We start from the raw sequence: 13594 nt of genomic DNA, 5'->3' as shown, positions 1-13594 counted from the left end.
GCCGCCGGGCCTCAAGATGGGCGACTCCGCCGGGAGAAGCCGGGGGCCGGCGCAGAGTGGGTCTTCCACGTACCATTCCTTGTTCAGGTAGAAAGGCGGGAAGCGCGCCCTTAATTTATTTTAAAATTCTGCGTTGCCTAAAGGACGGACATAATGCCCTCCCCGCAGCCTAATGCGGGTAAAGGAAGGCTCTTGTTCCTCAAAGTCTGTAAAAGACACGTGAAGCTGGCAGCAGCCCTGATGGCCTCGCTGTAGCAGGAGAGGATGCGTAGTTCCTCTTTTTGGACGCGGTTCCTGCCGGTCTCCCCACGGCTGCTCATTCTCGGAGAGATGCTGGTTAAAACAGGCAAAGCTGAAGGGATTTCTAGTGTCCTAATGGCCGTCGTGCTGTGTCAGATGTTGCAAAGGGCAGTGGTGAATCCAGCTGCCAGCACTACTGTGCGTGCTGGGTTTGCCCTGGATGAAATTGTAATCCTGAATGATGAGTTTTCTTCCAAGAAAATACTAATGCAGATGGACAAGGTAACTATCCAGAGGAAACCATTGGGCTACATCTGGGTAAACTGTTTACAACGGAAGCATTTTACTTGCTATTAGCAGAGATCCGCTCAAGTCCACATGTTGCCTAGGAGGACAAATGAGCACCATAATTGGAAAACTATAGAAATCTGAATGATAGGATTATTTATCTAAAAGCTGGTCTCGTAATACTTTAACATAGCAATAGAAGTTCCATATTGCTGTACTTAGTACACTAATTTACAAAACTCGAGCTAGTTACATAGTAACATAGTCAAAGGCAACCTTTTCTGCCTTTATTTTTGGCCTACTTTTTTACTTTACACCCCTTTACCTGGTCATAAATAAATTCATGTTTCAAACTGAAGTAGTCATTTTAGTAATAGCAAATTGTATTTAAAAATTAACTTAGTAATTTTAGTAATAGGAGATTCCTAACAGCTATTTTTAAAAATCCCTTAATTCTTTGGATAAAGTGGATGTTTTGATTTGTATCTATGCCCTTCTATTTGCGATGGGTAAGCAACACCAGTGTCTTAAATTTCTCTTTAGTTCTAGCTGGATGTAGCCGCTCAGCAGGCATGAAGGATCCCTGTGTAGCTGTAGAATGACTAGCACTGCTCTGGCCATCTGGGGACCTCCAAGACTTTGGGGATAGTATTATATCTCTTTCTAAATGGATTTGTTATAGGTCTATAACGGTTGCAACTTCCACAGTCATCAAAGTATAGTTTGAATATGTGTAAGTTGGATGTGACTGAATTAAGCCCACTTGTAACATGGGAGGAGGGGGGAGAGGGAGAAGAGGGGGGGTTTCCCTGGAAAAAAGTGTACTATTATAGTCTATTGCACATTTGCTTAGGGAGTTTTAGAAAAAGACAAATGCTGAAGTGGATCAGGTTACTCGGTCATAGTTGTTCAGAGCTTCTTTTTTCTTTTTAGTTTAAACTCATATCCCAGGCATATGAAGTTCTGTCGGACCCAAAGAAAAGGGACCTCTATGACCAGGGTGGGGAGCAGGCTATTAAAGAAGGAGGCCTGAGTGGCGGCAGCTTCTCTTCACCCATGGACATCTTTGACATGTTCTTTGGTGGTGGAGGCCGAATGAATAGAGAGAGAAGAGGTACACAGTTCTAAAGTTCTGGAAACTCTAACCATGCACTTAAGCATAAAACACCTGTGCTATGGTACTGTTGTTCTGCTAAGTGCACATAGCGTGGATATTACTCATTGCAACAATAGATCAAGTAAACTATGATTTTTTATTTTTTTTTTTAGTTACTCTAGCATTAAGATTCTAATGAAGTAGATAACATGATGTAGCCATAGCAATCTTTCTGATGATTTCTGGTTTATTTTTTGTTAAAGTGGGTGTGGGTACTGTGTAGGGGAGGGGGAAACATTGGTAGGCTAGAGCAGTTGAATTAGACCTATTTTAAGTTACTTTTTTTTCAGATCTGTGCCTTGCTTGCTCATATGTTTTGGGCAACTTGTTTCAAAGGACACCATCAACTTAAACTGCAGTAATGTTAAATCTCATTAAAATATTTGAGAGAAATTATGGGAAATGATACAAGAGTGTTGCCCAAAGCTTAGTATGATTTTTTTTTTTTTCTTTTTCCATGACCAGTGTCTGTTGAAGGAGCAAGTAGTAACTTGCTGTAAAATCTTTAAAATTATGTTGTGAAGTGGCATGGAAATTTATAGATGGGCATGAGTTGACTAGATCTGATGAAGCTGGTAGTGTCCTTGCATCTTGTTTCAATTAAGCTTATAAAATTAGGGGTAGGAAGAGGGATAGGGTGGTTTTAATGATGCTTTGCTTAAATACAGCTAAACTTTATGTTCAGACATAAGTGGGTGCAGCTCAGTGGAAGCTGGTGGAACTGCACAAACTTTTAAGGGGGCTGAGCTGTGTTCAAAGTTTGGAATGAACGTTACATTTCTTCAGTGAGACAGTGCATGTATGAACAAATGTAGAAGCCTTTAAATAAACATTTATCTTTACAACGACTGAACCAGAATTAATCTTTCTCTTTTGGTTTGTTTTTTTTTTTTCCCCAAGGCAAAAATGTTGTGCACCAGTTAGGTGTATCTCTTGAAGACTTATATAATGGTATTACAAGGAAACTGGCACTGCAAAAGAATGTTATTTGTGGAAAGTGTGAAGGTAAAAAAATAAGTAGTGGTTTCAAACTCCTCCAAGCTTTTTTTTTTTTCCCCCTAAAGAATATTAGGTAGGGGGGCTGGGAATAGAGTATGGGGTTTTAAAATTTTCCCCAAGTCTGCCAGGGTATTTAATTTTTATTTATGCCTATCCAAGAATAAGGCTTTCTTAAACATAGTGGCATAAAGGTACTGTTCTAATGGCAGATTTAAACTTGCTGTAAATTATAGTTGTGTACCTAAATTAAAAGTGTCTTAATCCAGAACTTCAATAAATGGCTGTTTTGTTAAACTTTTTTTTTAATTGCTGTGGGTAGAAGTCTAGCGTCTATTGCACAACTCCAAGTATCCATAGTGACTGGTCTTCTTTGAGGTAAATGTTAATGAGGTCTTATATCTTAGTACTCTTAAATATTCAGTAAGCAGGTTCTTTCCAAAGTATTAATGGAATGTCTAGGTCTTGAAGTCGATATGCTGACAGTTCCTTGAAAACTAAGATGTTTCGGGAGGTGGGGCAGAGGCTAATAGAATAAGCTGTGCATAGAAATCTTGACTTTCTTTTTGCTTGTAGAAACTTCTAACTTGTGGAACATGTTTCATGTTAAACTAAATTCCAATTACATGTGAAATATATTACTGAACTCTTTAAGTTGCCCTAAAGGTGCTCTTGAAGTCAATGAGTTCCAGCCTGACTACTGTAGAGTGACTTTTTTTGTTTTGAGACTAAGATCAGATTTAACTTTTTTGTTAAAGGTTATGGTGGAAAGAGAGGGGCGATAGAAAAATGCTCTGTGTGTAAAGGAAGAGGAGTGCAAGTTCTAGTTCAGCAGATTGGACCTGGCATGGTACAACAAATCCAAACTGTGTGTCCAGAATGCAAAGGCCAAGGTGAAAGAATAAATCCGAAGGATAGATGTGACAACTGCAACGGCTGTAAGGTTGTAAGAGAGAAAAAGATCATAGAAGTTCACGTTGATAAAGGTAAGAACTGTGTATTTGTTCTGTGTCCCCAATCATAGTATATAGTTCTGCAGAGAATAAATGGATTTCTTTTCTCCAGGTATGAAAGATGGTCAGAAGATAGTATTTCATGGAGAAGGTGACCAGGAGCCTGATGTGGAGCCTGGTGATGTTATAATTGTGCTTGATCAAAAGGATCACAGTGTCTTTCAGAGGCGAGGGCATGACTTAATCACAAAAATGAGAATTCAACTCTCAGAGGCTTTATGTGGTTTCAGAAAGACCATTGAAACACTGGACAACAGAGTTCTTGTCGTATCATCTAGGCCAGGTAGGTCTTACAGAATTCTGAGGCTATATAAACTGCATGCCTCTTTCATTGTGCTGGGACTAGGGTTTTTTGGGGAGTTTGTTCTGGCTTTTTTTAACCAGTTTATGCAACAGACTCAAATGACACTTGCAGTTATTTAATTTAGTTGGTTCTTTGTCATTCTTCTCATTCCTTCTAAAACATCTAATGTAGAATTATAGCTAAGGATGTCAACTGCTTAATAAACTTCAGCCTCAGCTGGTGGATAGCCAGGAAAATATTCAAGAGGCCAGAAACTTAAAATTCCACCAGATTATCTGTTAATTCAGCCCAAAAGCTGTGCTAGGAGAAGCTGATTCTTTCACAGCAGAGGAAATAGCCTAAATGGTCTTCTGTATAGCTTGGGTTTAGTACTTTTTCAGTCTGAGCTTTTTCTGTGAGTTGCTGGGTCACCTCCCTCAGATGCAGTGGGAGCACTGCTTGTGTATAAACCTGCTTTTCATCGTTATGAAACGTCTGTCACAAGCTTACTTGCAGCTTTTACCTATGTGTAGGTGAAGTGATAAAACATGGTGACCTGAAGTGTATCCGCAACGAAGGGATGCCTGTCTACAAATCTCCAATGGACAAAGGCAGCTTAATTATACAATTTCTGGTAAGTTTACTGCTTTTCTTTAGCAAATATATCTATGCTGGTATCAGGAGTAATTATTTATTTAAAAAATCCCATAAAATTTTAGGTCCAGTTCCCAGAGCACTACTGGATCCCGAGGGAGAAGCTGTGTCTGCTGGAGGCTCTGCTTCCTCCACGAGAAGATGTTATGATTACAGACGAGATGGATCAGGTAGACCTGGCAGACTTTGATCCAAGTGAGCAAACCTGCCGTAACAGTGGGGGAGAAGCTTATGAAGAAGATGAGGAGGGTCCAAGAACAGGAGTACAATGTCAGACATCTTAAAGCAAGGTGGAATGGATGTCATCTAAATGTAAATTTTCACAATGAAAACTGCATGGCTGTAATAGCCACTGCTTGTGGTTTTTGTGTTCAGCAAATTGAGTTGCTGCGCTGTCAGTTATCACCTTTTTGTAACTAATTTATATTGTGTTCTTGTAGTCTTTATATAAAACGTCACACAGCTGAGAACCGACTGAGTTGGTATACATTTTCCTTTGCTGTGAAGGTTCTCAATTTATTTCACCTATGCTATTTCTAGAAGACTTTGGCAATATTGATAGAGGCTAAGTGGAGTGTCTTATGTAAATACTTTCATACTGGAAAATTAATTTCATAGAATAAATCATAGGAGAAATAACTTCTAATAAATAGAACTCTTCACATTTTATCATGCTTCTCTCGTACTTTCTAAGCCACACTAGAACCCTCTTTATTTAAGTTTCTCTAAGCTCAGACTATCATCTGATCAGGATTGTTCTCCATATTCAACTTTGTTAGCTGTAATGCTAGTACCTGTCTCATTTTGTATTTCAAAAGCATTTTGTGCATGCCTCACTCATTGCATAACAGCACTCCTCCCTCTGTTCATTTGCTGTAGTAGTGTTTCTGCTGCTGTGCTCTATGTAAGTGTAACTTAAAATTTTAAGGTATCCTAATGTGTATAGTGTGTACCCTACATACTTCTAATATACATACAGGTAGCTACATAAGAAATATTTTTTTGATCTTTCAGAAGCTCCAGCTCTAGATTTCAGCCTTCCCTAGAAAGGGTTTTTACTTCCTCTTAGGCACTGTGTATTTGAGCCTTAACTATGATGAATAAAACAAAACCACAGGTGTTGGGTATACTGCTGCTCTTCTATAACACAACAAGATACCATCCTAGAATGATAATATTAAAGGTTTTTTCCTTTTGTCTGCTTTCTAGTAGAATTTGTATTAAGTCAGGGTTGGAAACAACTAGCACCCTTTAGTGAAATTAAACCGTGATGAATGAGCCCTGTGTCCCCGTACAATTGCTGGAACAGGTGTTGAACTGATGTGACCCTCTTGCACTCATGGGGACAACCCCAAGAGGGAGTGCAGGCTCTCGCTTCCCCTGCCTGCAACACAGAGCCTCTCTCACTCTGCCTTTTGCTAAAATAAGCTGCTGTGAAACTTGGTCAACGCTCTCCAGTTCTAGTCTATTTATGTATAGAGGCAGGGGAGATTAACTGAGCAGTTACCTTCACCCATGACTGTATATTTCCAAAAATACATTTTTTCCAAGGATCAGACACAAGTTACTGGCAGCTGTAGCTTTTATTTTAAAAAAGTAAAGCTTTCATGCTAAACAAAATCAAAATTACATATAAACATACCCAATTTTACAGATCAGCATTACTAAAATGCTTTTATAGTACTGAAAAATTATTGTGAAAGGACAGTAGTATTACTGAAAACTGCCACAAGGTTAGCCAGAGTCTGAGTCAAGACATTTAAACTGGACAGTCATAAATATGAATTTCTTGGTCATCTCCAACAGATACAATTTTGGACCCATTTCCATTGTATTTCACTCCCCAAACCTGCAAACAGGACATAAGGTTATCAATGGGAGACGAAAGAAAAAACTATCTTCAGAATAGTCATATTTATTGACTAGAAACAAGCAGAAGGAAGATAATTATTTAGGATGAGTTTGTTAGATCTGGTCCAGTTACAGCTTCTGCTTTAACAACAGCTGAGGCTGATGAACCAGAGCGGGACACTGCCATCTAGTAGCCTGACAAGTTCTTAGATTCCTCTCCTACTGAGGATGGATTATGCAATCTAAAGATACTGGAAAAAGGCTGAAAAGTGCTTGCCCTAGTTCACATAAATCAAACCTAACATTTTTCACTCTTCCCCCTTCCCGTCTTCCTTGTGGAAAAGAGTATTTTACAGTGCTTTCAGGAAAGCAAAAGAGGAAGTACTTTTCATGCAGACTGACACATCAGGACAGGCTGAAGAATGATCCTTGGGCTAATTAAGCCATTTACTTATTAGTGCAAAACAGTAAAATTTAGGTCAGTTCTCTGACGGGTTACACAGACTGAACTGGCCCCATCTCCCATCAACAGGATGACATCAGGAAGAGCGAAGGTGACCCAGCATATTAACATGGGATTGCAGCATGGGTATATTGGCAACAGCACATTTGGGGGAATCTCACACCATTTTGCATTAGTACCTAAAAACCAGCCTTCTCAAGACACAATACATCTATGCCTTCCACAAACTGATGAGATTATATACAACAGTTAAATAACACTTGAAATCCAATTCTGCTTGAATACTAAAACCCCCGTACCTGTAGATAACTGACAAGAAGCTTACCAGAAAAATACTATGGAAAAAAGAGCTCAAAATCTGAAAGAATTTCCTTTGTTAAGTCTTCCTCTATGATCCATTAAAAATAGCCTGTTTATTTAACACCTAACATTTGGAAAAAGAGTAATTTAGTAGATAACTAATTTCCTCTTCCCTCATGGGTAGCTATCACTTGAGGAAAAAAAAAAAAAAAAGGTATTGCAGACATTTGAGGAGGTAAAAGTCCCAAATTTCAAGGGTGCTTTCAAGCATCTTACATAATTCCATCCTTTTAAATAAGTATTCTTCTCCCTTACACATGCAGATGCTGTGTAAGTGATAGAAATAAGACCACAGACAAAGATAAAAAAATACGGTCTGGTAAAAATCCTTCTGGCCACTCAGGATTACCCTTATTTGAACCTGAAAAATGTAACTACTTGGAAGGGATCAACCTATGTGCTTGGAGTATTAGTTCGATAGTAAGTGCCAAGCAATAGTGAACAACTTTTAAGATTACATTACAGCAAGCTTAAGTCCAACCCTGAAGCTGCAGCCCTCAGTTGAAGCACAAATGTGTACAACTACAGATGAGTTCTGTGAACGCAGCGACCTAGATAAAGCAATACCTGATCTTGGTGGTCAAAGAAAGTATGAACACAGGTTCTCGTTCCAGCATCCCAGACTTTTACACTTTTATCAGATGAACTGAAAGAAAAATAATATTGGTCAAAGTTTAAATTAATAGATTAACTATAGTTTAGTTAATATATTCTCATATTATAGTCTCATCCAGTAGACATAAGAAACCCTCTTTCACCCATCACCCATAGTAAAGTAGTAAAGGACAGTGCATCTTCTGCCAGGTTCCAGTTACTTGAAAATACATTTACTGTTTCAATATCTGCAACATGAAAATGAAGACTCCCATTTTAGCCATCAAATTCTTTGAAGCAAGTTCTTTGGATAAACTCCTGCTATATATACTTGGTCTCTCAACTGCCTGAACTCAATTTTAAGAGTTAACACTGAAGTTCAACTAGATTAATGTACTACTTACTATTGGGTTGTACCTTTTAATTCAACAGCAATTTTTCAGCTCTTTAGTCGACCTGCCCTTAGGTTTAGCTGTTCTTCACGTGTAGTTCACTCCACTGCAGTGTAGTTTTTTCAGTGTAGACTTATGCTATAAAATACTACTCACTACAACTGGTATCATCACAGATTGGCTCCTGAGTCTAATTGCAATGTATCTTATTCCATTACAGATTCCATTGCAATTCGTACACCTTTACTTTTATGATTCATCTCCCTTTATAAATATAACAATTTTGTATTTTTCTTCAGTAAGCAAAACCAAGTTAAAAATCCTCAATACCTGGAAACAAAATGTGTATCATCAGGACAAAATGCTACATTTAATACCCACGATCCATGACCACTTAATGTGCCAGCCAAGTTTGCATGTTGCCTGTGGAAAGAACAAATTTTAATATTTGATTTGTGAATTCCAGGGAAAGAGCAACAGGAACATACTCTAGCTAGTGAAGTCAGGAATGGTTCAGTGCAAGGTCATGGAAGGTGACTTCTGGACATTTTTCATTCAAGCTGTTACAACAGATTCTGCTCTTCCATTTCAAATGGTTAACATAAAAGGAAGCCACTAAGATACACTGGTGAACAAAACAGTTCAACCATAAAGAAGGTAAAGTAATGCGGGTTTAGGGGAGTAAAGATAACAGAAGCTCTGCCTTTTTCTCCCCAGGGTCTTCCAAGTTTTTGCACAATGCAACAGAAATAGGTCATAATTTCTTGGATACAGAACAGATGTTGAAGATGAGTAAACACAAACACACAGGACAGATACACAAAACAATTAGCCTGTTGCCTACAGGGCAAATATGAGCAAAGTAATTTGTTTTCATGTTAAGGCTGTCATCCACCTATGCACTTTTTAAAGACTATCTAAGGGTGTAATATTTTATTATTTAAGATTATTTATTACATAAAGAAGTCACCAAAAGCTGAAGCGAATTATGGAGAACAGAGGGTTTGATGATTTTTACAGTATCAGCCCCTCTGAAAAGTTACTTTCCTGTTAGCATGTCTTGCAAAGTAACAACTTACACGTCGTAGATTTTGATATAGCCATCATCTGAAGCAGTTACAAGTAACTGAGAATCTGGAGAAAATGTCAGTGAACGAATAGGCATGGCATGACCTGAAATTCAAAGTTAATATGGCTTAGAATGAAACTATTCCTCTTGGTAATGACAGTGTTTAAGATGCTACACCAGACAGCATTCCCTGTTAACGAAAGCAACCTCTGTAGAGTCTTTCTCTCTCTGCCTTGACAGGCTTCCTCACACAACATGGAAACTGACAGTAATTTCAAGCTTTGAATGTTAGGGCATGTCCACTGCAACACAAAAATATTTTTTCAGATGTGGATCTTTATTAGAATTTCATATTAAGTGACTGGATTTTTTAAAATTAACTATATAACTGGACAGATACTGCACAAACATTAAAAGCCCATTTATCTGTTAGAAAAATGCATGGAAAATGCTGTTATTTTTTTTAAAAGGAATATATTGCTATAAAACTGATACTATAGTGAAAAGAAAAATCATACACATGGCAGCACACATTTGGCTTAGCTTCATTTGCCTTGTACTGCACTGCAGTACAAGAAGGAACTGTAATTTAAGGACTTAGTTAAGCATTACTGACTATATCTTTTGAGATAGGCATTTATGATGCAAGCCTGAGTTTACAGTTCACCTCTAACATTTTAAGTGATCTAAGTTACAGCACACTAAATGATGCTTCTGTCCATTAGACAGTATCTAGGTAACTCATTTATGCCATGGCTGTTGTATCTTATTCTGACTTTAACTATTCCTTTAACTTTGTTGAGGAATGAAGCCAGAACTTGGGTAACTGCAAATGCACAAACCATTACCTTCTAGCGTATGCAGAAGTTTTCCAGTTGCAATATCAAAAATATTGATAATGCCATCTATCGCTCCACTGGCTAAGTATTTTCCATCTGGACTCTGTAACAGAGCACAGAAAGTATGTGTTTAACAACTGTATGTATTTATCCTATGCACTTCCCTGACATTCTCTTGGCAACTTTTCACAAATACAATCTATGCAAGATACCTGGGCTCTAAAAATCCTGAAAACTTAACTGATTTCACAATCAGTTTATAAGCAAGATCAAAGTATATTTTCCATATATGCAGGGGCGGAATGTCATGCAGGTTGTATTTGGAACTATCAAATTACGGCTGTCTTTTCATATTATGTAAACTGATAGATGGAAACAAAATATCTGATTCACAATACATAACAGCAGTAGCAACTTCACATAAGAAATTATCAATTGTTCTTCTTACATATGCAATACTAAGGATGAACTTTCCTCTCGTGTCCAGAGAATATTCTTTCTTTCCAGTTTCAACACCAAAAATATTTACTTTTCCCACATGACTTCCTGTTGCAAGGTACTGGGAATCAGGTGAAAAAGCCAGGGACCAAGCATCAACTGTATTAGAAAGAAAAAAATCAGTTAGCTGAGTACTGTTTCTAGTTCTTATTCAACAATGTTGGTTCTGTACATATCTGTTTAGACATTTAACCCCTTAACTACTCTTAGTACTCTAAAACTCTTCTCCATACTCTTTCAAGAAGAGTGTCCAAGCTCATGAACGTTAACTTCCATCTATGTAATTAATGGAGCACAGCTTGAGCCATTAATTTGTTCGGTGAAAGCTTACATTTTCTAATAAGACCTTGACCTTATTAGACCCTTCTGTAACAATAAATTTAGAGCAACACTAGTATCTAGCAAAGCACAAAATACACGGGAGAACACAGATAGACGAATGTAACATAGATCAACATTCCTTGCAATGGAATTGTAAAAAACATACCTTTTTATAGCAGTATAATGTATTTATGTGGCACAATGTATTTCTGGTTTTTTTCTATCAGCTTAACATTAACTACCTAAACCACTGCAAGATTGTTCTTAAATTAGGGATTGCCAGAGGACCAATGACACATTTAGAATAAGATCTGAGGTCCTGAATTCCATCTTGGAGGATGTAACATTGATCCAGACTTCAGCTTTACTGTGTTTTGACTTGCTTACTCAGGATTGGATGTACTGCGTTAAGCATCACATATATGGCTCAAATTCAGTGCAGTGCAGTGCTTATGAAGAAAGTTCAGAATTTATTTGTAAATCAATCTGAAGAAGCATTTGAGTTATTTTTTTAAATAGCCTTTTATCAATACATCTGTAAGAGCAAGCTAGTTTCCATTCTGCTTTATGCATCTAGCAAAAAGCATGTCTAAATATATATGCAAAAGCATTAAGTAGTGTGAAAAAATAAACGTAAGATTGTCTGATACTACTCTGAGTTCATAAAATCACTACGATTTTTGCAAACAAAGATTTTTTTTAAATATACCCTAATTATACACTGTACAGTATTTACTATCTGGAGTTAAGGACACTTCTTACACAGAGACAGCTTAACACTGGTATCTTACCAGGACCAGCATCTATTGACTTGATTTGTTTGCCAGTTTCTAAATCCCAGAGGCGAATATGGGCATCTAGGGAGCTGGATGCTGCAATGGAGCCTGTGTGGCTGATATCCACAGACACCACACCCAGCTGGTGACCCTCCAAAGTCCACTGTAGATCCAATTTTTCATCATTCCTTTTGTTCAAAAGAAAGAAAAGCCCAGTTATGAATAGCTGGGGTTACTTAACAGATCTCCAACCTCGGACAAAACAAACAACACAACCCACATCTCTCCATTTTGTTCAACAAAAGGGAAATCCAACTTCACCCATGAAATGTGAAGATAGCTACACACAAATTGCTCTCTGTACTTAAGGGAAAAAAATGAGAAGTCAATTGTTTACCATATTTCTGCGAAGCATGTACTTTATCTTAAGTAGTCTCACTGAAGTGTCCATTACAGTACATACTTACACAGCAGACTGTTAATCCGTCAGCAAAGCATGAAATGCAATGACCAACATTTTTATAATCACAACAGAGCTACTCGTGTCATTAAAGTGAACCACACACTTAATACTGCTTTGGCTAAGAGACAGAATTTCTTTGCAAAAGCACACTTCAGTGTCACTTGTATGAGGATTATTTTTTTTTATAAAAAAGGGAAGATGTCATTTCATCTTTTTCTCATTCCCATTATTCCCTTCACAGTACACATGCTCCCAATGCACTGTCTCATAAAATGTTGCATTTCTAATTCTTTGGTTTAGAAATACATCAAGTCGTACTATCCTCTAGAAGACAACATGTAAAATTTGATGTGCATTTTCAGAAGGGTTTGCATTCCTTGAAAACTAAAGCACATCAGAATGGTGCCACTGCAAGAGAAAGCACACACTGATGAAGATAAGCTTGCTCAAAAGAACAGTTCTGTGTGCCAGACTATCCCTTCCTGATGTAATTTCTAACATCCCTGCAGATTATAGAAATTCAAGACTGCTGTATCTCCATACTAACTACTTCCAGGGCTTAAGACTGGTTAATAGGGAGCACTTCACTTACCACTTCCAGACCTTCACTAGATCATCCAAAGAACCAGAGATCACTGTTTCAGAACCATCTTTTTTATTTTTTCCCCAGGCAACTGACCAAATGGCATCATCATGAGCTAAAAGAGAATATAAGCATAGAAATTAAAATTAAGTGGTTTCTTTTGATGGAAGACAACTACCAGCTTTGGTAATGCTCAAATTGCTGATTGTAACGTTGGCAATAGACCCCTTCAGGTCTATCAGTGCTCTGAAAGCCCAGTCACTGTCTTCATTGTTTCAGAACACCTGATATATTTTGTTCACCAAAGTCACTGTTGAAAAAACAGCATAAGCCATTTTTGAGTTATTCAAATTTGTATTTAATATAAACATAACCCATATCATTTCACAAGTATATCTGCCATTACCAATTGTACATCATCCAAGAAGACCAATATTATTTAATACATGTTAGTGTTTTCTCACCTTGCTCTTGCTTGAAGAGAATACCGTACTAGAAAGAAAAAATAATTATGTATGAGCAGCCTAAAAAATATCAAGCGAGCGATTAGTTTAATTAAGGCTGTGTTTTTATTTACCTGTGTAGTCATGTCTTTATGGAAGCAATCTTAACAGGAATGCTCTGGAAGGAGAAAACCCATTAGGCTCAGCAACAAGACTCTGCCCGGAAGGAGGAAACCCGGCAGGCACAGCAGGAAGGCCCGAGGGAAACCTCCGCTCGCACGGCCTGAAGCGCCCGCCGCGCCAGGGCCCAGC

General features: G+C 37.9%; 2 protein-coding genes across 2 annotated transcripts; one reads left to right on the top strand and one right to left on the bottom strand.

The window, feature by feature from the left end:
• Window positions 1–55: 55 nt before the first annotated feature.
• DNAJA4 (DnaJ heat shock protein family (Hsp40) member A4) lies at window positions 56–5826 on the top strand. The gene is made up of 6 exons (XM_026855626.1): window positions 56–1642; window positions 2585–2689; window positions 3439–3666; window positions 3746–3976; window positions 4510–4610; window positions 4696–5826. Exons 1-6 carry the CDS (start codon window positions 1585–1587, stop codon window positions 4912–4914), a joined length of 942 nt encoding a protein of 313 aa, XP_026711427.1. The 5' UTR covers window positions 56–1584; the 3' UTR covers window positions 4915–5826.
• A 374-nt stretch (window positions 5827–6200) lies between these two features.
• WDR61 (WD repeat domain 61) lies at window positions 6201–13588 on the bottom strand. Its single transcript, XM_026855627.1, has 10 exons — window positions 13417–13588; window positions 13304–13331; window positions 12849–12954; window positions 11809–11981; window positions 10647–10795; window positions 10208–10301; window positions 9370–9463; window positions 8621–8713; window positions 7872–7950; window positions 6201–6479 (listed from the first exon to the last, which is right to left on the bottom strand). The coding sequence occupies exons 1-10, from the start codon at window positions 13426–13428 to the stop codon at window positions 6390–6392; spliced, it is 918 nt and encodes a 305-aa protein (XP_026711428.1). The 5' UTR covers window positions 13429–13588; the 3' UTR covers window positions 6201–6389.
• Between the last annotated feature and the right edge of the window lie 6 nt (window positions 13589–13594).

This window comes from Athene cunicularia, assembly GCF_003259725.1.
Source record: "Athene cunicularia isolate RWA chromosome 10 unlocalized genomic scaffold, athCun1 chr10_part1, whole genome shotgun sequence".
Lineage (NCBI taxonomy): Eukaryota > Metazoa > Chordata > Aves > Strigiformes > Strigidae > Athene > Athene cunicularia.
Note: the sequence above shows the minus strand (reverse complement) of the source record. Positions and strands in the feature narration are given on the sequence as shown.